At 48.0% G+C, this 25,942-nt stretch overlaps 1 protein-coding gene across 1 annotated transcript in view; it reads right to left on the bottom strand.

Moving 5' to 3' along the window:
• Positions 1-503: 503 nt before the first annotated feature.
• efcab11 (EF-hand calcium binding domain 11) overlaps positions 504-25,942 on the bottom strand; it is a 45,611-nt gene continuing 20,172 nt past the window's right edge. The window contains exon 6 of the mRNA XM_061215999.1: positions 504-1,443. Coding sequence (XP_061071983.1) covers positions 1,362-1,443 — 82 coding nt within the window. The 3' untranslated portion in view covers positions 504-1,361. The remainder of the gene's footprint in view (positions 1,444-25,942) is intronic.

Here is a 25,942-nt window from a genome sequence, read left to right on the forward strand (position 1 = left end):
ACACACGCGCGTTCTTTCACTGGGTCCTTCTGCACACCTGAAAGGCATGTCCTCTTCTTCAGGAGCTGTCGTGTAGTCACCTAGGACCTTTACGGGGCTGGGGGGGTAGTTGGTCCTTCAGCCAGCCGTGTACAATGGTACCATGTTTTCTGTTTTCTCCATATTAGACAAGGGATGCACTGTGTTCTGTTGAATTGTGAGATTCACTTAATCTAGTTTGAGAGAGAGTGGGGAAGAGTGAGTGAGAGAGAGAGTGAGAGAGACAGGAAGAGGGAGAGGGAGAGAGGGGGAGATTAAAACAGCTCATCCTTATTTCCTTTTGTGAAGAAGCCATTCCTAAAAAATGAGCTGGCGTGTGGATTAAATGTGTATTTCATTCAGAAGTATCTGATTATTTCCTTCAAGTCCATTTCCTTATTTGCGGTCTTTGGAGCGCTCTGATGGATTTGTGCAGAGAATGCATGTGCTCCACTGTACGCTCAAAAACGAAGACTCAAGCCTGATTACAAAAACAAATTCATCTTTATTCAGACGAGAGTACTGTAAATCTCTCAAAACACAAACAAGTATTTACAATTCCATAATCATACCTAACAAGAGGAACCTTGGAAATCCCCTATACATTGGGTTCAGTCACAGAGAAGCTTGTGTAAAACTGATTAAAAAAACACATCTGACAATGACTGTTAATATTCAATTTTAATGCAACCTGCCCAATTCTCAGGTGGAAGTGGATTTCGCGAAGGGACTAAAAGATGTACAGCTCTAAACATGCTTTTTAATAGCTTGGAAGTGACAAACACCATACACAAAAAATATCTTGTAAATGCCGGCAGACTAGTGCAGTATACCGTAAAAGGCCCAACACATCACAAAGATAAGAGGCAGGAGCACCTTCTCAGTGTGTAAATTCAGCCTAGTCAAATTAGGCTTTTCAACATGCCGTGACAAACAACTGCACATTAGCCATATTTTGTGCTTCCCTACATAAAGACCAAGCTACTATGTTTCTGCTTGACTATGACAAGCGGAAACATCGGAGGACTTTTGTATTTTACCATTACTGCCAGCTGTGTGGTGAAATGGCCGGGGCCAGTCCTGGCCTTGCTGAGTTCTATAGCAGGTTTCTTGCTCGCTCTAAATTACTAACTGTCGGAGAGCCGGGAATAGTACTTAAATTGGTTCAATGAAAACGATAATTAGCTGAATTGGGTATGTAAGTGCTTTGGTGAGACAGTAACATGTAGACACTGCAGTCATCCCGGCCCAGGACTCGGGGCCCCCCCGCTGCTGCATAATGACCATAGTTTCCATCCTAAATGAGTAGCAATTTCTCAGCGGCTCCTACAATTACTCAGCGGCTAGAGGTTGTCTCGTCCGCGGCGGACGGCAAGCTCAAAGTCCTTGAAGCTGACATGGCCGTCGGAGTCCCGGTCCACCTCCCTGCGGGGGAAACGACACAGTTACCGGCCTTAAAAAAGAACGCAATTAAACGCCCTCCCGGGGGGCGGGGCTCCTCGGGGCACACGCTCACCTTTCCTGTGGAGGTAAACACCGCCGCGGTTCCGTTTTTAATCTCTCTCCGCCGACGCGCGGCGGTCCGTTAGCCCACGTCAGTCCCCAAGTCCTCTCCACTTAGAGTCTTCAGCGCCTGTCATCTGCCATACCCTGCTAAGCACTGCCTGGCTGACTTTGTTAGGGAAACCTTTAATTCCCTCCTATTCCACTTCCTGTCATTCCTCGGAATTAAATGCTGAAATCGGGCTGCCAGAAAAGCTGACTATTTTAGCAAGCCCGGGAATATGGACATTGATCCTCTAAAAATAACATTTGCAATCACTCAATTACAATAAAAGCGACAATACGCGTGGATTTACTTCATAGCCACAGTATAAGTTAGAGACAGATAAGATGAAAACATTAAAACGAACTGCTTTAATATTCCTTGCTTTGGATGTTTCAACCCAGCACATGTCACTGTGTAAAGAACATATGAAGAGATTCCAGGAGCCAGCCTGCATTCAGACACAGAGATGCCTAAACTTTATACCTTTGTGCAAGATAAACTAGCAATTGATGAGCAATTTACATTAAACATAAATTGTTGATCAAACAAAGGGAATGAATATCAATACAATAACCGCTCTTGGCTATTTCATCTACTTCTGCTTTTAATCTAGTTTACAACTAGCATTCCAGCAATGAAGAAATATAAATTGTTTACATTCAGTGAGCACTTTAGTTGGTATTTATTCGACTTATTCTTTAGACTTATTAAGTCTTCTGCTGCTGTAGCCTATCCACTTAGAGGTTTGATGCATTGCGGTTCAGAGATGCTCTTCTACACCACTGTTGTAATGTGTGGTTATGTGACTGCTTTGACCAGTCTGGCTCTTCTCCTCTGACCTCTCTCATTAACAACTGCTGCTCACTGGATTGTTTTTTTCACTATTCTTAGCAAACTGAAACTGCTGCCCATGAGAATCCAAGGCGATCAGCAGTTTCTCAAACCACCCTGTCTGGCATCAACAATCATTCCATGGTGAAAGTCACTTGGATCATATTTGTTCCCCATTCTGACATTTGGTCTGAAAAACAGCTGAACCTCTTGACCACGTCTGCATGCCTTTATGCATTTAATAAATGATGATAAAATTTTTGCATTCACAAGCTGGTGAACAGGTCTACCTAATAAAGTGATCACTGAGTGTATATTCATATGAAGAGCTTTGGTTTTGTTTTTACTAATATAACCACCACTCATCAGCTACCACTGTATCCCAATTTCCCACAACAGTCCCACAACTGGCTGGAGCACTGAAGCTGCCTGGCATTCATTTCATTTAGACAGTGCACTAATTTCAATGCCACATGTTTTAAGTGCTCTAAAAAGCAAAACTCCCCCTGAGATGATGTGGTCTGGTAAGAGGTATTAATGCCTTCTGATGGAACAGAATGCAACAGAGCAGCACAGAATCCAGAAGTCCTTAAGCCGGCCAAATGAAGCAGCGATTATGACTGCAACTAAACATTAAAATGCCTCCCCAGTTTACTGAACTTATTTTTCCCAGAAAACAAGAATGAAATAAATCACAAAATCCCTGGATCCTATTCCTAATCCCTGCTAGCCACATGCACACAAAATCCATATATCTACTGTCACACCACACAAACACAAACGAGTAGGGTGCAATGTGAGGGAATATTGCACCAAATAACAGTAAATGTTTTAGTTTGCCGGCTGTTGAACCACAATTAATGTACCAATGGATTTCTCCAAAGAGACAGTAAATTGCACAGAGCCAATACGTTTCCAGCCATGCACAGTTCTGGAAAAGGTGTGAAATCCAGAGATTTTCAGACATGACCATGGTCATGCAACACCAAGCCAAACATATTGAGGGACGATCGGTAATGCAGCCTGTGTGATATTGTTACCACATCCAGTCTAAACAGCTCCGCAGACGGACTACATTACCCAATCGACACTTCAGCTCAGCAAGTCACTGTGGGCATGACTTTGCCCAACCCTGCCATGCCTTCACCACACTCCCCTCGTCTTATAAAACGCTGTGCTCTTCCTGCTAGCCACAAGGCCTGCCTCTGCCCGTCACGCACGATCGGTGCGAAGCTGGAGAGCCCATTCCTCCTGTCCCTCCACACGCAGTGTACGTGACCGCATCGGAGCGTGAGTCACTCCGGACAGAACAGTGGGATAAAGACGGCGCGTGAGCAAATTGAATCGTCAGCGGAGGAGAGGTAGAAATTACGCCGCAGCGGCCCGCCTGTTTTTTCCAGTCCCGTTTCCAACTCGGAGACGAGGACCGGAATTTCATATTTTCCCTCCCTGACGTGCCTGCCAAGGGACTCTCATTGTCATAAATGTATCATGCAAATCTCTAAGCACCGGTGAGCCAGTATTCCAGTGCAATTTTCACATGGGGGATTTATTATCTGCATTTGGTTAACTAAAGAGAGAATCAAATCAAGGGAAATGTGCTGGGATGACAAAACCATTTCTCAGACAATGAAAAACCAACAAAAAAAGAAAAAAGCTAAATGAGCAGTAAAGAATGCAGCAGAATCTGCCGCTGTTTTGGCCTGCCTGTTTCTCTTCCCTGGATGTGATTTCTCTATTATACCGTGCGCAGACTGATCAACTGCACACACAGCAGATGTGAGGGAAATTTGGTAGCAACAGGGAGGAGAATTAAAACAACATTAAGCATCCAGCAACTGGAAAATCGTGCGTCCGCGTTCCGTGCCGATGCTCTCCATTCGGATAAATGTGCTCCACAGATCTAATTACATTCTAATGTGGGCCTCCCAAGGCGAGGGGAAGGGGTCCGCAGAGACGCCCCCGCGTCTCCCTCCAGTGCCCCCCATCTCTCTGCGGTGCAGCTGCCAGCTCTTATAGATGGACCTCCCCGTCTGCCTTCTCCGGAGCATCCATTATATCTTCTTTTCTGGCACGTCTTCACCCGGGGAGGGAGAGAGGGGTTCTGTCTCTGTCACGTTAGATAGCAGGAGAGGAGAGGGAGCCCGTGCCACTCCGAACGCCCGCGCCGCCTCCGACAATTAACGCATAATGAAGCGGAAAACACCTCCCGCCGCTCCGGAGAACGCCGACGGGCCGTGATACGGACACGATCGACGAACCCGCCGTCGAAACGCCGACTGGCACCAACATTACCGCGCGCGAGGAGCGGGAGAGCGCGCCGACGACAGGCCAATTAAACGCCAGTGTTGACTGTTTTCCATATCGCGGTCTTTGACTGACTGATACAATATTAACTGTGAGACTCGGCTTCCAGCAGACTGGCAGCTTGCTCCCATATGGGAGCAGGGAGGAGGAGGAGGAGGAGGAGGAGGAGTGCGGGAGAGGGAAAGGAGAGAGACGGCTAAATTGACTCAGCACGCTCCGGCTGTATAAACTCTTCCCTGAGCCGGGGCGGGGAGGCGTTCGTTTGCGGATCTCCTCACGCTCTCCCGACAGCCCGGGGAACCACCTGCCGACAGGTGAGCCGCCTCTGCCTATTGGGCTTGACGTGGGACTCAAACTTTTTAACAGCCACACGAAATAGGCTCTTAATTTCCCCGTGGTCGAATCTGTCCTAACTCACCTGCATATGGATATTCTCAGGCGGAGACGCCGTCACCTTCCCACAACACAAGACATGCTAAGTCCGCAGCTGCTCGGTTAGCGGCTTAGCGGCGCCGCGAGGTGAAGCGGCAGCTGCGCGGCTTCGCAGGTGTAGCGGAGGAGCGTTCGGTCGGCGTGGCGACGGCTCCCCTCCTAAATGCTGTGGGCGGAGTCCCAGAGGCGGTCGTGCTTATTAGCCTTTAGTGAGGGATGAGGAATTTTCTCGGAAGCTAAACGGCGATGAAGGCTCATCGAGGCATGCGGATGGTCTAATTACCGCATTGTCATAGCTAGAATACCGTCGTAATCAGAATAATGGTGCGTGGCTGGAGGATGTTGTTCTCATTACTGTGCTGTGTGGCAGCTGTATCAGTGAAAGCTCGCCTAATCAACTCAGCGGCGAATCAGCCGACGTCTCATAACTGTGTTTGTTTGTTTTTGCGTCTCTTCGCAACCCAAAAGAACAAGAGGAGCAAAATGAAGTCAGTGCAAATAGTGGCATAAATACATAAATCACACTGGATTTGTGGCTTCCGCTGGTATTTATAAAACAACAGAATTGATTCCCATTCCGGTCACGCTGCGCCGGACGGATCCAGCGGAAATAGATACGGGAAATGCGGGAAGGTTCCGTCAGTGTGACTCATCCGTTGTCCGCAGCCACGGACCCTACAGAGGTCGGGATGGGCGTCCCACGGGGGGCCCGGGGTGACATCATCACCCCACACCAGAGGCACGGAGGAATTTTTCACAATTCTCCTTGCCACTCTCGTTTCTAAAGAGCGAGGAGCAGCGAGCTAAGGCTCGGGGTGCTACTTCATCAACGTCGAGCGGTGGGCTCCAACCGTGCTCCCCAACTGACTAAGCACAAAGCACCGGACAGACTTGTCCTGTGAGGAAACGCCATCCTTCCTCATTGCCTGGAAAGGGAACTACAGCGCTGGCACAAATTATGATAACACTGTGCTTAAAGAAGTAGTTTAGTTCTCATAAAACTTTTATCTGTGCTCTTCAGTAAAAACATCCTCAGGGAGAGCCAACATGGTTTTTTGCAAGGGAAGGTCATACCTGACAAACCTTTTTGGTATTCTGTGAGCTATGAAGTGTTTTGATTGTAGCAAGGCTTATAATATTATATTTTTAGATTTCCAAAAGGCATTTGAAGAGGTACCACAGGAGAGACTCCTTATCAAAATGAAGACAGTAGGACTTACAGGAGACATTTCAGAGTGGGTTCAGAACTCGTTACAGGATAGAACACAATGGGTAGCAGGAGGGATCTTATCTGAGTAGAGTACTGTGAAATGTTGAGTCCCACAAGGATTGCCCTGGGACCACTGCTCTTCCTCATTTACATAAGCAACTGTGACAGGAACATCGGAAGTACATTAGTTAAATTTGTAGATGATACAAACTTGGAAGGTTTAGCTAACAGTGGAATCTACGAAAGTAATCCAAGAATATTTAACCTTTGTGTTGTCTTAAGGGCCAAAAATGACCACCATTATGCTTAACAGCAGAGAAAACCCCCTAAATTTGATGACAAAGTTTGTGATGAGTGACAGGTTGTTTCTACATGCAAAATAGATTTGGGGTTTAAAATTGAAAGAAGCTGCTTTATTTTAGGGGTTTAGTGAAGGCGGGTAATTTTTTACCCTTAGGACACGGGGAGTATACAGAATGTTAAGACTACACACGGGTTGAATTCGGAAGTGGGTGGAAACCTAGCAAATGAAATACAATATAGCTAAATGTAAAGTTCAACATGTGGGAAATATAAACATAAGGCAAATAAACTGGAATGAGCTCAATTTGAAAATGATTCAAGCATAATAGTTAATCAAAGCCTTTCAGGTTCTAGGCACTGTGCTGTAGTGGGAAAAAAAAGGTCATCAGGTTGCTGGGATACATAGCCAAGAGTATTCACCATAAATCCAAGGAAGTTATACTTATTTTACAGAGTGACTTTGTCAGACCACATTAGACTATTGTGCGCAGTTCTGAGGACCGTACTACAAGAAAGATACAGTATTGAGGCTCTGACAAAGGCTCAAAGAAGAACAACTAAATTGGTTCCAGGTGTTACAGATAAAAGTTACGAATAAGGGCTTGATTAATAAAAGGATAAACAAAGTGAACTAGAGATTCTACAAGAGTTCTGTCAGTAGAACAAGGGGTCATGAATGGAAATTTCCAAGTAAATTCTGCAGACATCTAGTATTTTTTCCTCATGTGGAATAGCTTGTTAGATCATAGAGGCAGAAACTCCGGGGATTTTCAAGGAAAATGGCCAGCATTTTTGGGCTGAATGGCCTGTTCTCATTTTGCGTAGAAAAACACTGGACAAAGAAAAGCTGATCATAAAATTTCCAATGGTACATTTGACTATTCACTAATGTAGGTATGAACTGTATATAGGAAGGTGAAATTATTATTATTGAATATATCTTCATTTTTTTTTTTATGTTCAAATTACATTTTACATATTGCACATTTAACATGGCAAAAAGATAATTGTTGCAAATTATATTAATCCTCTGTTTATAAATGCACCATACTTTGTGCCAGTACTGAACATCCTTTGGAATTGTTTTTGCTTCGCAGCATCAGTCTGATGTGTTTTTAATACTGCACGCACGCTGTTGCGTGATCCACATGTTAGCGCCCCTGTTTCGCACGCCACTCCAAACACGGGAGGCTCACGTCTGCCGTGGCAGTGCACGGGGAAGTTTTAGCCCTAATGAAAGCTCTAAGACTTCCCGCTTGCGGGATGAGGAAATAAATCCGGCAATATTACGCGAAACATGTACTGTGAGTCTCGCGGTCTTAATTGAAAGTCCCCATGTTATTTGCCCAGGCTCCAGTATTTGCACATTAAATTCCCTGATCCCCCGAAAGGGAGCCGCGCAGCCCTAAATCCTGTCGCGCGCGGAGTCGTCGGCAGAGCGGTCGATGGAAACCGCCTCGCTGTGGGAAAGATGTTACGGCCGCAGCTCTTTTTATATTAAGTGTAAATCACTTCCATTAAAAGCATCGCGCCTCGCTGCCATGGCAACTGGGAAAGCATCAATAGAAGTCGCGAAATGTGCAACAATATTCAATCCAGCTCTGCCCCGCACATGATACTGATGCTGCTGTCACAGCCTGCTGGCTTTTCAGCTGCATCGATACCTCCACGCCCTCCGGACACAGCGCAGCACACAAGAGAGATGGGTTTGGCCACGCACTGCATGACACGGTTACACACAGAGGCTACATATAATCCCAATGCATACATAATACATAATCCCAAAGCTGCTTATGCTATGAATACGCCACACTCATCTGTTGTTTTCTTAATATGACAGCACAGGTTCGTATAGAAGAATGGGGAGAGGGCACAGGGAGACATGTTTTAAGGCATGGAGACTGGTGCAGTGCACACATTCGAGACCCCAGGTCTGCTCACAGTTATATTCACACCCACAAACAATGTACATATACACAAGCGTAGAAGGCAGGCGTGCATACAGGCACACGCATACATACTCATATATATACACACGCATCCCTGCAAGCATGCAGCGCACACACACACACACACACACAGAAATGCACAGACAAACACAGGCAGGCACACACACACACACACACACACACACACACACATACACATACACACACATACACAGACATACACACACATACACCGACATACACACACATACATACACACATGCCCAGACAAACACAGGCAGGCACGCACACATACACACAGACATACACACACACACACACACACAATAATAGCCAGTCACAGTCGGGGCAGAACAGTGCCAAGAGGAACAGTCTGTTGTTAAACATCCTGCAGAACTGTACTGAAAGCTAAGCTGTTTCCCCCAATGGTTCTGCACACCTCCCTGTACACAAAACATGCCAGACAACACACACATTCTGCCAAGCCTCCCGTCTGACTGAGCACTGCACACACACACACACACACACACACACACGCAAACACACACACACACGCGCGCTCAAAGAACATTCACACGTTTGCCACACAGAAACAAAGCACTGGCCCGTCAGCATGGCACACACTGTGCGACCAGCAAGACAATGCCAATGTTTCGGCAACTGCGGCGCTAGCTCTTATAAATGAAAAATCGTCCACAGTGGAGCAACATAGTCAACCGCAGTGTGTGCATCTTGCGACTCCTTCAATTTGGTTAACAGGGAGTTACAGTGGCTCCACGATGCCTGCATGCCTCTAAGCTACCGAAGCGAATATTCCTTAAAGAGTATTAAAAGAGACATCCGCAAGACATCCTCAAGAAAACATTTGGCCAACTGGAAGATAAAGCAATTTCTTCCATGGGCACGCAGGTGGTAAATAGATTCCGTTACTTGGGGGAAACAGTCCTGCTGGTGGACCTCTTCAGCGCATATGGCTTTAGCTGGGTATGTGTGCTATGTGTTTCAAGGCTACGTAATCTGTATAAATGTTTACCTTCCGATTCTTTGGGGGGGGGGTTTAGTCACAGTTAACTCAATTCATTTAAATGCAGTTCTTATCCCAAGACTCAGGCCCGGTTCCCATGTCGTCTGAAGCCACCGAGTCAATTTGGCATAGCTGCCATTTCCCAGCGTCTGTATAATAACTCCCGGGCCGTGCCCACTGCTGCGCTAATGCTACGGCTACGCCGAGCGTCGCTACGTTCAATTGCCACTCACTTCAGGGGAAAGCCGCCCCTGTGTTTGTACCGCGTTATAATTCCTACAACCTTAAGAATGGACTGCGCTGAAAGACCCAAGCCTATTCCTGACAATCAGCCCGATCCGTCATTAAGTTTGCTCAGTGTATAATCAGCCGCCATAAGGAGGGCCGCTCAGACAGGCGGAAAGGTCTAGAGTCTGTTCACACCCCTTCATTTCTCCGCCGTCTATTGACACTACCTCTGCTATTCAAACACTTAACCACTTTATATTTCCCCGTGCATTCAGAGCACGCTGCGCTAACCGCTGTAATAGAAAAAAAATTGAGCACAGAGAACAATATTTCCCCTATCGAGCGAAATAAGTAATCGGTTAACTACGACCCGGTTAAAATAAAACGTGATGAAGTAAAAACAGCCAGCCGTACGGTGCCTGAACTGCCGCTACTTTGGGTTCTGTTTCTATGGAGACCCGAGACAGCTAGGTACAGTGATATCGGGGGAAGGACAACCCCGCAGCGAATCTCGCCTCCCCTCAAATTTACCGCTGCACGCTTTCTGGTGCGGTAGCCACTGCTAATGCCACCCCCACCGATTTCTCCCCGCGCCAATCACCCTGTCAGACGGCACCCGTGGCTACCCGCAGGCTGGCGCGGTCGCTAACTGCAGAATTACCTCCAAAAGTACATCAAGTGTAAATTTTAATCAGCTGGGGGTGGCGGGTGGGTTGGGTGAGGTGGGTACGAGCTGAACTAAGAAAAAAAAAAGCGGAGAAGAAGATGAGCAGATGAGGCGGCGATTTGCGCGCAGTTTCACACTCTCCTGGCGCTGGGGGAACGGTGGCTGCATTACAGCCCAAGCTGTCACAGCGATTGAGCGGGGAGAGGAGAAATTAGGTTTCACGCAAAGGGCGTCCCGCTGGGGATGAAATGACCCGCCAATTGAAGATGTAAGGATGACAGCTTCTCCAACAAGGTGCCATCTCCGCTGATTAGGCAGAGCCGCGTCTCCAGCGTCGCCCGGGCCTCCCGGGCTGATGGGGGGCCGGCGGGGGTCCGCGGCGCTTTCCTTAGCGGCGGGTGAATCCATCACAGACACCTGGGGGGGCGAGCTGAAATATGAAACCAAAAATAAAGAGGGTGAGAAGAAAATTATGGAAGACGACACGGGCGCTTAAAAACCCTCGCGCCCGGGCGGGACGGGAGGCGTGTAATCCCCAAGCGCTCACGTGCGGGGAGGAGACGGCACGCTCCGCGGGTACCCACAATCCTCCGGGAATGCTCCAGGTAACTTTTTTTGGATCAAATGCTAACAACCACGAAAAAAAAAAAAAGATAGCTGTCTCTTCCAGCCCATTGAAGTCGTTTCAGTTCTTGGCGGATGTTCTGTTGTGCTCTGTGGGTAGGGGCAGTGTTCGTTCTCCTCCTCTCTCTTCGGCGAAGCGTTATTTCTTTTGTGGTATGCCGGAAGACGAAAACCCCTTCATCTTTGAGGGAGGCCTTCTGAGATCGGTCACGTGTGTTTGTCGAAATCGGTTGATATTCACCGAGCTGTTGGGAATTTGTGTTTTTAATGCAATTTTGCTCTGAAGTCGAGACGCTTCCTGAAATCAGCGCGGTAATGACACGCTCTCTTTACCTCTGAGGGGAAAACGCCACTCCACATCACTCAGAGTTTCGCTCGCCGATTTCCCCAGGTCTGCGAGAAGGAAGAGCACGTCGGAAAGAGCCCCCCGCTCAATCTCTCGCTCTCCCGAGAGGACTCGAGGGTTAACAAACCACACAGCGCAGGTCTGGCTGCCGTGGAACGCTGCGTATCTGCGAGCAGCAGACTGACGTAGCCCGGAGACAACACTGGCGGTGAACCAGAGGGCCGACCTCGCAGGCCGTGTTAGCGGTTAGCGCGTGAGACGGGACATGCTTCCGTTTCTGCCGCTTACAGTAACTCAAACATTTCTTCGCGCTTCTTTTTCCTTTTCTTCCTCTCCTTGTCTGGAAAATTCGACAGTGCCTGATAGAAATTTGAATGCCAAGCGTGGCTGTAAATGTCAGGAACAACGCGCAGCATTGGAAGACAGCGATGCACACGGAGGCTCTTCCGACAGCGTGCGGCTCTGGAGGCACCAGCTGCCTGCAGATAAGGGACGGAGGGACACAGTTTGACGCACAGGGATTTTTACACAAAAATGAGCCCGAGCAGACACCGTCAGGGGTGTCCTGTTACCACCCTCCGCGTATCGAGGAGGGCTCCATTTGTGGAGATGAAGTCAGGAGTCCTTATTGCTAACGTTTACTGACTTGGGTGCACCGAAAGGGCGGCAAGGTGGTGCAGAGGCGCAGTGGATAGCACGGTCACCTCACAGCAAGAAGGTCCTGGGTTCAAATCCTGGCCGAGGCCTTTGTGTGTGGAGTCTGCATGTTCTCCCCTTGCCCACATGGGTTTCCAGGTTAGGCGATTAACAGGGTGTCACTGTTAATGAGCGTGTGTGCTCAGTCAACCCACGCCGTAAGGTTGAATATTTTTCTTTTTGTTAAAAAGGCATTCATTTAACAGGGCTACCTGGAACAGGAGGTCATCTGGGGAGTATGGATCCCCTCACCTGCTGAAACACATCCTCCACAGAGGCTGCACACCATTTGCCATCGTGCCCCCTGGTATCACAGAAAAATAGACTTCAGAGAGGAGACGGGCTGTATCCCAGAGGTGGACAGATTAGGGAACATATTTTTCTCTGAGAGAAAAACAAAAAAAAGAAATAAATAGCAGCAAAAGATCATTGCTAAGTGTCCTTTTTGGATTTTTGTGAACTAAAGAATAGATAAACACATTCAACAGTTTGAAGCACACAACATAAGGGGTGACTGATGGTAATCATGTGAAATTAGGCTGCTTTCAGGGCAGTAGTGTGTGTGCATGTGTGTGTGTGTATTTGTTTACACTTTGGGCTCCTTCAATGAGTAATGGAAGCTTTTAATCATGAATCGCCGGAGATGAAACTAAAGTGGGATTTGGATGCTCATTAAAATAACTTGCGGTTGATCTTTTCTGAAATTTCTCGTCAAAGTTTTGGGGAAAGCTGTCGGAAACCGGCCAGGAACATCCGCTCCATGTTCCCATATCGTCAGTGACTCAGTCGATTGTCACTGAGTTCATTCATGTTTTTTTTGTGATTTCCAGATCTCCACTGAAATAATGCCATTTCAATTCAAGTGATCTCAGTCCTTCAGAGAGAACCAAACACACACAAATGCACAAACACACAAACACGCACACACAAACACACACACTCGCCCTCTGTCCAGTGAAATGTGCACCAGTGCGATACCCCTCAGTCCTAAGACAGAACGGAGGTTTGGATGTGAGCAGACCTGGCAGCCTGATTTGTAGACTCAGTGGATAGATGGCGACACCCATACAGGCAGACTTGCCACAGGCTTGGAGCTTGGGCCTGTATACTAAACCCCAGGGCCAGGAACAGGGTACAGGAAACGCACAGGGAGCACATAGGGTTGCCAGATTTAGAATTAATCAAAACCAGACACCATGCAGCCACATTCACACATTGGGTTCACTGAACAAAATTGGCAAAGCAATGGGGGGGATGATGACTGCAGGAACCAATAACTGGGGCTCTTAAGAAGGAAAATATAATGTAACAGTGGAGAAGGGAGAAAATTATTACAAACTAGTGGTTTACCAATAATTTATTCAGACTGGACCTTCATATTGTCTGGCTAGTACCACAAACCGAACCTGAAAAAATACTTTGAAAACTGGACATTCTGGTCCAAAACCAGGAATCTGGCAACCCTAGAAACACAGTCCGGTGGTATTGGCCATCGTTCCTGGGAGTGAACAACTGAGCTCTGGGGTTCAGGCCTGACACAACTTCAGGTCAGAATGCTACCGGGTGCCCTGCTGCCCCTCACTGTGTGAAGCAAACCAGTGCACTGCACAACAGGATGGCCTATGGCACTGCACCGAAGACATCCGCACTCGCTGAAGACAAAAACAAAATGGTGGACAGCAACCACAGCAAACACCACAAACAAGTCTCAAACGAGGACAGGGGCACACAAAGGTGACGGAATCACTGAACCATTCCAGACAGAACCTTGACTGGCTGTTCTCAGCCAGAGTACTTTGCTTTAAAAGTATTTACATTTTCAGCACAAACAGATATGTGGATTTGAGAGAGGAGGGTAAACAGTCTCTGGTTGAGACACAAACGCTGCTGATTGAGTGCCGTCTCATTTCATCACTGGTTTTATATATCAAACACAACCGGGTGGGGTGTGGGAGGGGGGGGGGGGGCACCGAGCGCTTGCAATGTCTGCTCTCTGCAGCTCACAGAGCCTCAGCAGCCAGCACTCAGCCTTATTCATTAAAATGCTCATCGGTTCGATTCACACTTAAAATGTCAGAGTGTCTTCCAAGCAGGAGGTGGGCTCAACGGAACGGCCCATCCATTTCGTGGGCTGTCCCGGCGTACCGGCTTGAAATGAATCCAGTCTACATGCAGACATTCCACCCTGGATCTGGAGCCATTTCAAAAGCGTTCTTAAATGTGAGTGCCTGTATTAAAACTAAAACCCAGCTTTTCAAATTGAAAATGGATTCTCGAGCTTGAAAGCAAAAAGTTACCACTAGTATTTCAAGGCAGCTGAGAAAGTTAAACTCACAACATCCAGCGCATACGTTTCCGCAGCTCCAAAACACGATGTCGCTACGCTTTTAGAAGTGCTCGTTAACTTCAAAACATGAGGGGGTCAGGGTGACCAAAACAGACCAAAGGCATCAGGCATTTGTTTATACCATCAGAGGGTTGAATTGGTTTTGACTCGGCGTATCAAATAAAGAGCCCGAGAATGTGCTGTACTAAACGCATTAGATATGGGAATGAGATAAAAACGCAAATCCCAAAGTACAAAGACTCAGACACAGGACTGCCGGGTGGTTCGTCTCGTCAAAGCGCTTGTTCTGAGTGTAGCCATGCTTCCCGCGGTCTGATATCAAACCTTAGCTGAGCTCTTGTTGACTGCGCTTGGCGACGCCACAGGACAGGTTTTAATTGGTCGCGGCATCACCCAGGGAGGGAGGGGTTTTATTAGGAGGTTGACAGTACTCGCTTCAGAGGAGATGCGAGCTTGTCTGGGCCTTTTCTGGATCAAAAACATGCTTCGGGGAGTCATTGGGCAGGCCCGCTAATGTGATTGGCTATTGCAAACTGGGAGAAAATGGAAAACAAACAGTGGATACAAATAGGTTTTTTAAAAGAGACATTAGCGTAGCCAGCTTTTGCCATGTCACCTCAATGTGCACAACGAAATGAAACACTGCATACTGTGCTTTGTCTGACTTTGTTTGATGGAGGTAACCTACATTACACAAATAACTTGCATTACTCAGGTCAGTCTTGAAGCAGACTTCATGTAAACCACAGCTGCCTGGCTTGGCCTTAAAATAACTACAACCCCCACGCTGCTCTCTGAGCGACCTCCTTTACCCACAAGTTATACTTATGTCTGCTGTAACTTCCTACAGACTGGCTCAAAGCAATTCCTCAAATGAGGTGGTTCAGAGTGCTTCTGTTCCTCAGTTCTGCTCACCAATAGAAATATCTGCAGTAGATACAGGGAAACACGTGCGTGTGTGTGTGTGTGTGTGTGTGTGTGTATGTGGTCTATGTGTGTGTGAGTATGAGTGTGTGTAGCATGTAGTTAAGGAGGAGGGAATAGGGAGCATGTGGCATTTTCCTCTCTATTGATTCACAAGAGTTCAGGCCTTCCAGCACTGATGGCCATTATTATTTCTGCTTTGCTTAAACAATGGGAACAATATTACACTGATAACCTCCTTATCAGATGGGATTGATTTTGTTATCTCATCAAAACCCTCTTTTAGCTCCCAGCCCCTGAAAAGGAAGAGCTCAGAAGGTTTCCCCTGACAAGGCTCACTGGTGGCCACCGCTCCAGCTAGGGGTCGAATGTCGCGGGATCGTTCGTCGGCTAGCAACAGGGCGCAGCGTTGAAGTAATTGGCCAGACCTGCACAGGAGGGACAGTTGTATGGTTTTGTTCTCAGACTCTCATCGTTCTCTAGGGACTTCTACAGGCGGGGTAGCACCTGTGCGAAAATGGCACCATCCTCCATATGTGTTACTCTGCCTATCTGGTGTCAAAACAAACAATAATAATAATAATAAAAAACTAGTTAGCTTTGCTACATTGGAGGCTAGTGCTAATCGTCACTAACTGCGGTGGATATCATAGACAGGGAGTCATCTCCTACTAGCACTGGGAATTGGTGAAGGAGAAAACGGTAAAAAAAAGGAACCTTCCCCTGGGTCGCATCTTTGTACCATTTCTCCCATGCTAGTACAAGCAACTGGCCTGAGAACCCCGTCTTGCCCATGAAATTGGGTTGTAAGACTTGAGTAGTGCAGTGCTGTGAAGCCCACTGATACAAGTGATTTCTAAGTAGCTGGCAATCGGTGACAGTGCAGAACTTCCCAGGGGACATCAAAATGTTTCCGGAATCGTCTCTCGAGGGCCAGACAGGGATTTCTACATCAAGGGAAGACGTCTGAGATCTTTTTCAGTCACTCAACAGTGGCAGTTTGTTAACTTTACTGCTAAATTGATTTATCTGTAACTTGCTGGTGATAAAATTAGTAGTGCAGATGTGCCAGGGCTTTGATGAAATTATTTAAGGTCATTGCTCTTTGAAGTCCGCCAATTATTGAGCTGCTCAATGGAGTATTTCATTCAATCACTTCAAGGCAAAAACAGATTTCTCAAGAAGCTTGCGGCTGAAAAAGACTGGACAAGTTTATTCTACCAGAGCATAATTGGTGGGTGATAGTATGTCAACAGTATAAATGCGCAAAATGTATCTGTGGCACAATTTCTGTGTAAGAGTTATGACTTGGGAGAGAGCCAATGGAATTCAGAGAGGATCCCCACCGTCTGAACTGTTTATACTAAAACAGAATATATTAAACAAAGATACCGTATAAAGCGCCTCTGCCTAGCACGCAACATTATTTTTCTGAGGGAGATATAGAGCATATTTTGCCCTGGAAAAGAGATTAAATGAGAAATATTCAGCAGCAGAGGCCCAGCTTAACGGCGGTGCTTTACTGCGGGCCGTCCCACGGAACCCCCCGGCGACACGCCGTCGGGAAGCGCGCGCATCCAGCCCGTCGCGAGCGCAGGCATCTGAAGGAACAGCCCCGGCGCCCGCTCCGGGTCCTCGCTCCCCTCCTGAATCAGGAACACCTGCTTCCTCCCGAAGGGACAGGTTGAGTATCCGCGTCCTCTAATGAACCGAGCGCCGGGGAGGGGGGGAGGGAGGGAGGGAGGGAAACAAAGTTGCTCTTGACAATTTAACAAAGTCCTAGAGCTGGATTAAGCCGGCACATCTGTGACAAACCCATAATCACTTCAGTAGAGGTATCTAGTGCCATTTTGAACTTGATTATAAGATCAGGAGCATTGAGAGATGGTAATCATTTAATCCTCTCAGAACCTAGAACAGCTTTTGATTTCTCAAGCACTCCATCATTTCCTATTATAGAACTCATTATAAGAGCGGGGGGGGGGGGGGAAACATGCAGAAAAACAATTTTCCGGAAAATACATTGTATCCTTTCTGAAAGGGAGCTTTGTTAAGGGAAGAAATGCCTTTCTGCACGACCACTTCCGCAGGAGGTCAGCAAAACACAAGAGTGATGAAGCTGAATCGATACAGCACGTTGATGCAGGGGTAAACACACGGGGTGAGGGCGCGGGTTGCGTGGGGCGGGGTAATTTCAGGGCTGAGGCAGATCCCTCTGCCCGTGACTGGGCGGATAATGGGAAAGCTGTACGGCGATAGCCCATCTGCTCCGGTCTGACATGCGGCAGCGGGGGTGCGTGGAGCTGTGAGGATCTCCGAGGCCGACCGACGTCGTGTCAGAGAGACAGATGGAGCCCCGGCCATCTCCACTCCCGGCTCCGGCGCCACCGGTCGCGAGTCAAGCAGACCGCTTTCACTTCCGCGCTTTAACCGTTAGCCGCCGCCACGGCTAATGGGGCAACCGCGGCTAATGGGGCTGCCGCGGCGTAGCCGGGCCCTGGAAGCGGGCCCCTAATCGCTCCTGGGGAGGACTCCGTGCTCCAGGTGCGGCCCCCGACCCGGAGGGGCCGAGAGGGGTCTCTCAGAGGGCGTTCGCTCTCCCGGAAGGAGCGCGCGCTACGGCTCCCAGACACGGCTATCAGCCTGTCAGTCAGGGAGAGGACTTAATGCGGCAGGGCTGGCCGCGGCTGACCTTCCGCAGACCCCCCTCATCTGCGCGGCGGCCCACCCGCCCGCCGACGAGCCGAGCAGGAAGCAGGAGCCCCGACGCTTCAGCACTGCATCACATCAGAGGCCTGGGAGCCTAGCCTTCTCAAAGGAAACCACACAGCCGACAATACGGGCTTCAGAAAGGAGGAAACCAGCACGGCGAACGACCTCGTCGTCGAGCGAGCGGGCGGCATTACGGGAAGCCACTACTGTAAATGTCAACAGCGGCAGATAAACACAATCGGAAGGGTGCAGGGGGTGTTTGTTTTTGTTCTTGCGGAGACCGAGCACTGGTGATTGAAGTGAAACAAACTCCGGTTTTTGTTTACCGTCTCCCAGCAGGAGAGCGCTGCTTTGCCACGTTCTCTGCACAAATATTCAGGTGTCAGTCACACACGCAAGCCGCAGTCAGGTAGGAAAATAAAGATGCCACCGTGGTGAAAAGCGTGGCATGTTTTCCTCCTCACAAATAACCTGGGCCATGTCCTACATATACGCATAATCAGCTTGGGGTCTGAGTGTATGGCTGTACCTGTTTGATTGGGGGTCCTGTGTGAATTAGGACCAGACTACAAGGGAAATGACTAATTCTCCCCAGTCAGCCTCTCTACTAATCAATGCAGTTGTCCTATTCTGATCTTGCTTTGCAACCACAAGAAAATTGGATTCTGGGAGATGTAGTGCCCTGACAAAGTTCATGTCAGATAAATAAAGGATGGGACCTCTAGGCCAAGTTTGAGCTGGAGGACCCACAGGCCTTGGGGAAACAGCAGGTCTCCAAAGTCTCAGTTATTTGTGAAGCTCACATCCCAATGGGTTCTGAGGGCTTTCCTGCGTTCTTCTTAGACAAATCAAACAACATACTTATCAAAACATGCACCACAAAACAGCAGAACCTAAACTACCAACTGTGGTGCCAGGAGGGGAATATTGAGGTTCTGTCCACCAGGAGGCAGCACCGACCGGCCCATCATGCAGGTATGGCCACAGCTGTGATTGACTGTAATCAGTAGTAGCTGTGGTCAATTACCTCATTATTGGGCTATAAGAGGCCTGGGTTTTTCAGTTGAGAGACAGTTGGAGTTTTGGTTTAGAAGAATTGGGGTGGTATGGACTGCTGCCTGAGCAGACTTTCGGCGAGTACTTGGGTTGCCAGTTTTTGCCTTGTTTTGTTTAATTAACTCTTGTTCCAAATTGTGACAAATAAAAGGCAGCAGTGGCCACCCCCAGCCCTATATCGCACAATACACACTTTTACTTCAACATTAAGGTTATACAAACTGCACAGAATTGAATGAACAAATTAATGAACAAATACATAAATGCTTTTGCTCGTGCCATGGCGGAGGGTGTTTTTGAACACTACTGACCACAATTTGGGGTGCAGTGGGCAGCCATTTTATATCTGATAGGATAGCCAGAGTTCACTGATGTTGGGGTAGACCACAGGCTACAACACCCAGGCTACAACCTCCTGGATCATTTCCATTGGTCCAGGTTTTGTGCGTTAGATGTATCCGGCCACAACAGGCCCTCCCATGTACAGTTGACCAGCGAGGAAGCACCCGGGGGTTTTTAAGTGGCTACAGAGCCACACAAAGGCCCAGTCATCACCGCTGTGCATGGGCGCCGCAGAACGAGACGCTATCTGCCGGCATGAAAGGCAGATCCGCCAGTGACGGAGCGAGGCCCTCTGTCCGACTGGTGAATGAGGGTCTGTGCGTCCGCTCCCGCGCCGAAGGACGATCGGTCAGGCGCAGATCGGCAGGGCGATACGCTAATCGTTTCTGTACAATCGGCCCGAGTGTGAGGCCGGGGGGGTGACCACAGAGCTGCGCTCGCCGTGATTAATGGGCGCGCTGCGACGCTGATGTCACGGGACCCGGCTTTTCGGCCCCCACCGCGGGCCCTCCGCTGTGTGACAGCGCGCCACCGCGTCCCAGTAACAGCGGGGTGGGAATGTGACATTCGTGCCACGGACGCCCTTCCCGCCACATTCTACCCCCGCTGCGCGTTTATGGGACGAGCTGGGGTGATGTATGGCAAACCAGGGGGAAAACCACATCACTGCCCAAGCTCTACACAGAGAGAGGGATAATAATCCCACAAAAATGTATCTGTAACCACATCCAAAGCATGTATTACTTATGTGCAGCACGTCTCGCTGCCAATGACGGCCCCTTACACTGAAATCCTGCTTACAGAAGACCCCCTGCTGGTCTATCCTGTCGATAGAAATAGTTGCGAACGCACCTGCTTTCTTAACAGCACCTGCTATGAAAGTGATTTTGTAATATCCCTCACAACAAATTGCCAAATCTGTTCCGGGAATTACATGACAACAGCTGCATTTGGGTTAGAACAACCAGTGCTGGTTACACAGGGCCTCTCCAGGATCTGGTCCTCCTCCTGAAACCAGCGGCCCGGACCGTAATCTCCAACAACAGACCGGCTCCCCCGTTCGTGCCAATTCCCTGGGTTCTGCCGGGCAACCTGTCCGCCAGGAAGCGCGCGCCCCCGCCAGCGGCCCTATTCCTGGCACAGGGGCGAGCTCCGGAGAGTTCCGCGGGCACAGCCGTCCGTTCTCCGGCGTGGGGGCTGGGGGGAGTCATGCTGGAGGCGGCCATGCTGGGAGCGGGGAAAAGACTCTCTCCTCGGTGACAGCTTGGATGTAATTCGCTTTAATGTCCCTGTGGCTTTAGCCGCATAATGTGGGCGGCGAAAAAAATGCTTTGATTATTCCAGAGAAAGGAAAACACTATAACAGATATCTGAAGGGCCGTGCGAGCCCATGAGAGATGTAAAAATCCATTGAAAAGTCAATACTGTGCATAAATAAAGCGCACTGCACTTAACTCACAGCCTTGATGTGCATTCTGCTACTTGTATTCATAATGTGGAACGTGCTTTTTTTGCAGCCCCCTTTTCTCAAATCGTACAGGGATAACCGTCCATGTGGTGAAATTCATTTCTGTGACGTACCGAAAGAAACCGCAAATTCAATGGCCAGGCAGGCGGCAGGTGACTCCATTTTATCCCGGAATTCTCACACGATTTCACCATTTCACTACGAGCACAATTTGAAAAGGTAGCAGCGAGTCGTGATGAAGACGTGCGGCGTGCACTGGGGCGTGGGCTCTGGAGAGAGGTCTGAGGGGACCCTTTGGTGAGAGAGACCGGGGTGAACCCAGGCTGTGGCTGACCGGTCCCTGTGTCACCCCATCCCTCCCCCCCGCACCGCGCTCCCTCTCTCTCCCTCTCTCCCTCTCTCTCTCTCCCCGAAGCGGGGCTCTCAGACTCACCCTCCGCTGGGATCCCCGTTTTATTATCAGAGCCCAGCAGCTTACCGCTTCCATGGCTTTGCGAGATGGATTAATTACGCCGTTTAATGTGTTTATTTCCCTGTCCACGAGGCAGGAAAAGTCGTACAGAGGAGAAGCTGGTGGTAGAGGAGGGGGGTGGGGGGGGGGAGAGGGCGGAGCTGCTCTTTTCAGCCGTGTAAGCCGCTTTAATTGGTGCGCAGGGACGGTTTGGGGCGGGGCGCGAGTGACCGGGTGTCCGCCCCTCTCCCCGCGCCACCCACTCACCTCGCCCGCCGCCTCAGCTCCGCCCCCCTCTCCCTTTCCCATCTTTACACCCGAAGGCTCGCTCGTAACGCCAAACCCCACCGAGCGGGGCCTGGGGGCTGAAGACGACGCGGTGGCCAGCGAGCCGGTGGTGTCAGGCCGGGCGGAGGTCGTTCCTGTCCCCCCCCCGCGATCATCGCCCCGTGTCCGCGGTGCCTCCATCCGTCACGCCGCCCCCCCCCCGGTCATCCTCCCCGCGCTCGGTAAGCACTTAGTCAAGATGTTTTTTTTGCCCGTCACAATCTCTCACGGCACGGCTTCAAAGAAACAAGACAAAACGGCACGCCTGACGACGGCCCAGGGAGCCATAGATAATCTGTGGAGTGTCGTTATTTCATTTTATATTTACAACAAAAAAAAGTAACTTCAGAAATAATAGTCTATGAAAAACAATCTCCCAGGAAGATTCTTTTTTTTTCTTCTTCTTTTTTTTTTTACCCAGAAACAGTCCCTTTCCCAAGCACGACTAAGCTCTCTTCAGTCTTAGATAATCCGTTCATACACAAAACAAAACAAAAATGCCTCAGTTGCTATTCTGGTCATGAAGGAAATGAAGCCCCCTCTGAGAAATTTGCTTTAACCCAGCATGTCCAGGTGCCTGGTCAGGAAGGGTCAACAAACCTCATCAAGGAATACTCACAGTCACATGAATCCTGTCTTCGCCACGCAATATGGCTTATTCATAACATACCGCTGGTGTCTGCGGGCTTACGCCAGCCCGAGAATTTTCCAATTTAGCGTTACCATGACCACCTGTATTACTGGGGGAATCACTTCAATTTGACACGGTATTTGCATGTGAAAAAGGTGAAATATACAATGAGAATGCAAAGGTAAAAATGCCACCTGCTCTTTTCTTGCCTATGCCAGATGGAATATTGCCACCATTTCATGAATCCATGTGAAAATGTATACCTTAATGCAGCTCATGTGACCATTTTGAAGAGATTGCTCCAGGCGTAAGACTCAGGATTTGGCCATCAGAAGCCAATGCACCACTCACACTGGAGACAAACAGCACATAAAATGTATCCTACCCCTGAAAATCACCCAGAAAAGCGAGTCGTGCAGCGATTCAACCGTCTCATGAACTTTCACCAACAAAGTTTCACAGTTTGAGTTGCCCGGTTGCTCGTCTTATTCAGTCTGGGTTTCATCGACCGACATGCCCCGTGGTCGGATATTGGAAACTGACCGAGTCACTGCCGACCCTGGCCGACAGCCCTGGAGTGCGGTCAATAACCGGTCGTAGTGTCGCCCAGGGAGGGGAGCTCGACTCATTATACGGGAGTGAGTCCTCTAGCTGTCTGCAGTCTGTCTGCCCAGGCTGCGTATAAAGACTACTCTGACGCAATGACTGCACGGAGTTTAAAACAGCAGCTGCTAGCAGAGGATACTTCTGAGGACAATTTCTGTTGTTTTGGCTCTGTACTCCAGCACAGGCTTAGATAGAAATGAAATGAATGAAGGTAAAAGTGTAGACTGTCAGCTTTCATTTGAGGGTATTTACATCCATATCCGGTGATCTGGATTACAGTGAAAGGACTGTGAAAGTTACAGTCCTTTTTATACATTTTACAGGGCCATAACATTTGGCACAAATGGCTTCACAGGTGTTTCAGATTCACTGAGGTGTGTTCAATTGCTTCCTCAGTGCGGGTATAAGAGAGCTTTCAGTCCCTAGTCTTGATTCTAGGCTTATTGCCTTTGGAGTCTGTTGTTGGTGTTTGTCAACATGAGCACCAAAGTTGTGCAAATGAAAGTGAAGGAAGCCATTACGAGCTTGAGAAATAAGAAAAGACAGTCAGAGATATAGGCCAAACAATAGGCCTACCAAAACAAAGATAAATCAACGGTAATGTACCACAAGAAAACAAGACTGCTATAAGCTGACGGTTCACACACAACTTTCACAAATTGGTACAAACAGACATTGAACAGATTTTATGGGACACAGAGAAGCTACCAGCAACTTTTCTGAATAACCCAGAACACGAGGCTGACTATCTAATAACAGGAAGCCCAAGCTTAGATGGCTCAAGGGGTCAGTGCTTATCCCAATTTATGTGGCATGAAACGGCCTGGTGTAAAACCGGGCCCCCTGGACATAACTCAAACCCATCTCTGAGCCAATCCCTCTTTTCTGAAAAACGAGAAACAAAAACATCAGTCTTCAACTAATGCACACGTTTTTTTTTCCCTTTGAACAAATACAAAATGTTGCATCATTTTACGAATAAATTGCGAAACAACAGCTTGATATAACACAAGGTCGCCACATTTTCAGACTTGAGTGCTGAACAACAACAGACCTCTGACAAATGGGAAATGCAGCAAAACTCCAAAGAAGTTACCGGAGCTGAATCACACTTACAAAGGAGTGCATAGCAAAGTTTCAAAAGCCTGACGTAATAGCCTGACGTATGCACGAGAAAGCATTCCAGAGCGGAGAAGTGAGTGATGGAGATTGATGTAGCAGGAGTCGGGCTGCAATGTGAAAAACTGTAATGGCTCCTGCCTTTGAAGACGGACCTTCTGTGGTAAGGATGTTCGATAATAAAACCCCTACAGGAAGGATGGCAGAGCCCATCCCCAGCTTCCCTAGTTCCAGCTCTGCAGCCAATCAGAGCAGGCCTTCCTGCAGCTGAAGGCAGAGAGACACTTATCGGGGCACTCCGCGCCTGTTCCCCCTCTCGTTTTCTTTTCAACTAACAAGCTCCTTAAGAAGAGCCGGCGAGGATGGGTTTGATTACTAATTTTGCGCGAATAAGAACGGCAAAGTGCAGTCAAATTACAGCTGCAAAACAAGGCTCAAAGGAGGGCCTTTTGCGTGGTTATCGCCACTCTCCTCCTCAGAAGAGGCTGATCAGCGCTGTCTCGCAAACCTTCAGAGGAAATTCATCGGGGCGACTTCAAGGCCAGGCTGACCAATCAGCGTCCCAGCTGGAAAGATCAATTGCAAGCCACTGCTCTTCAGGGAAAGACATTCAAGGAAGACTCTCTTTTCAAATGGTGAAGCTTGCAATGAATACAGATACTTAATGAGAGCCAGAGTACACCGTCGCTAAATGCCACTCTTACTTTTTGTTTTCTTTGGATGGAGAAATCCTCTAAAGTTGTGGCTGTGGGACAGACAGAGAAAAACAGGTCTGCGCTCCTTAACAATTTACGATTTTGGGAAGCCCCCCCCAAAAATCCTGAAATCCGAATTAAATGGCACTGCAAAAGCCATATATACCCCCTTGTTTTTCGTCTAAGAACACATTTTGTCTAAGTACACATTAAAGGAATACAGCAAACTAATTTGTCAGGAAGTTTCCTTCCCGTTTCGATCTTTCCATCTCTTACCCAAAGAACATCATTAAACTGACAAAATTCAATGCCAGGTTCATCAGTCCCTGATCTGGATGCTTTGCCTCTGAAAATTACATTTAGGAAATTAGCAGATGCTAATTTCAGACACTTATTCTGTGCGGCTTACATACGCAAATTACAAGCAAAGAGCAATGATTATATCAGGTTATCAGTGTCAAACACTAGCTTCTGTAAATCAATTTTGACTAAAGCAACAGACACATTGATTACACCTGAAAATACTCTTAATTAAGATAGTATGATGAAACTGAATGACTGACATGTTGTACCATGAACATCATTGCCTTATTTTCCCGTTGTTTACAGTTTTAAAGTATTAAAAAGAGAACTGAAGGAGCTCTGTCTGTAGTTGCCTCTTTCATGATACAGATTCAGTTCAGATGCAGTAGGATCAATTAAAAACATGCCAACATGCTTTTTAATGGATAAACAGTCAATAATCAAGAATACAATTTCATATCAATATAATCATTATGTTTTTTAGTGATTTGTGATTTTTTTTAGCAATTGAAGAATTATACAAATTCAATTTCTTGAATGAGACTTAAAGAGAATACCTTAAGGACCACATAACTTCAGTGTCATTAAAGCACTTAGCCATCTGAAGACCCATCCACTTCTCCACACCCTTACACTTGAAGAGCTATTATTTAAATCTGAATTGTATGCCCTGCTGTGTAAAACTGCAGTGCTATTGTCCAGCGATTCCAAATGCTATTATAAAAATGCACCATGCCATAATGACTTTTAAACTTCAAAGGATTTTACTCTGTATTC

Source organism: Conger conger, chromosome 1, assembly GCF_963514075.1.
Source record: "Conger conger chromosome 1, fConCon1.1, whole genome shotgun sequence".
Taxonomy (NCBI): domain Eukaryota; kingdom Metazoa; phylum Chordata; class Actinopteri; order Anguilliformes; family Congridae; genus Conger; species Conger conger.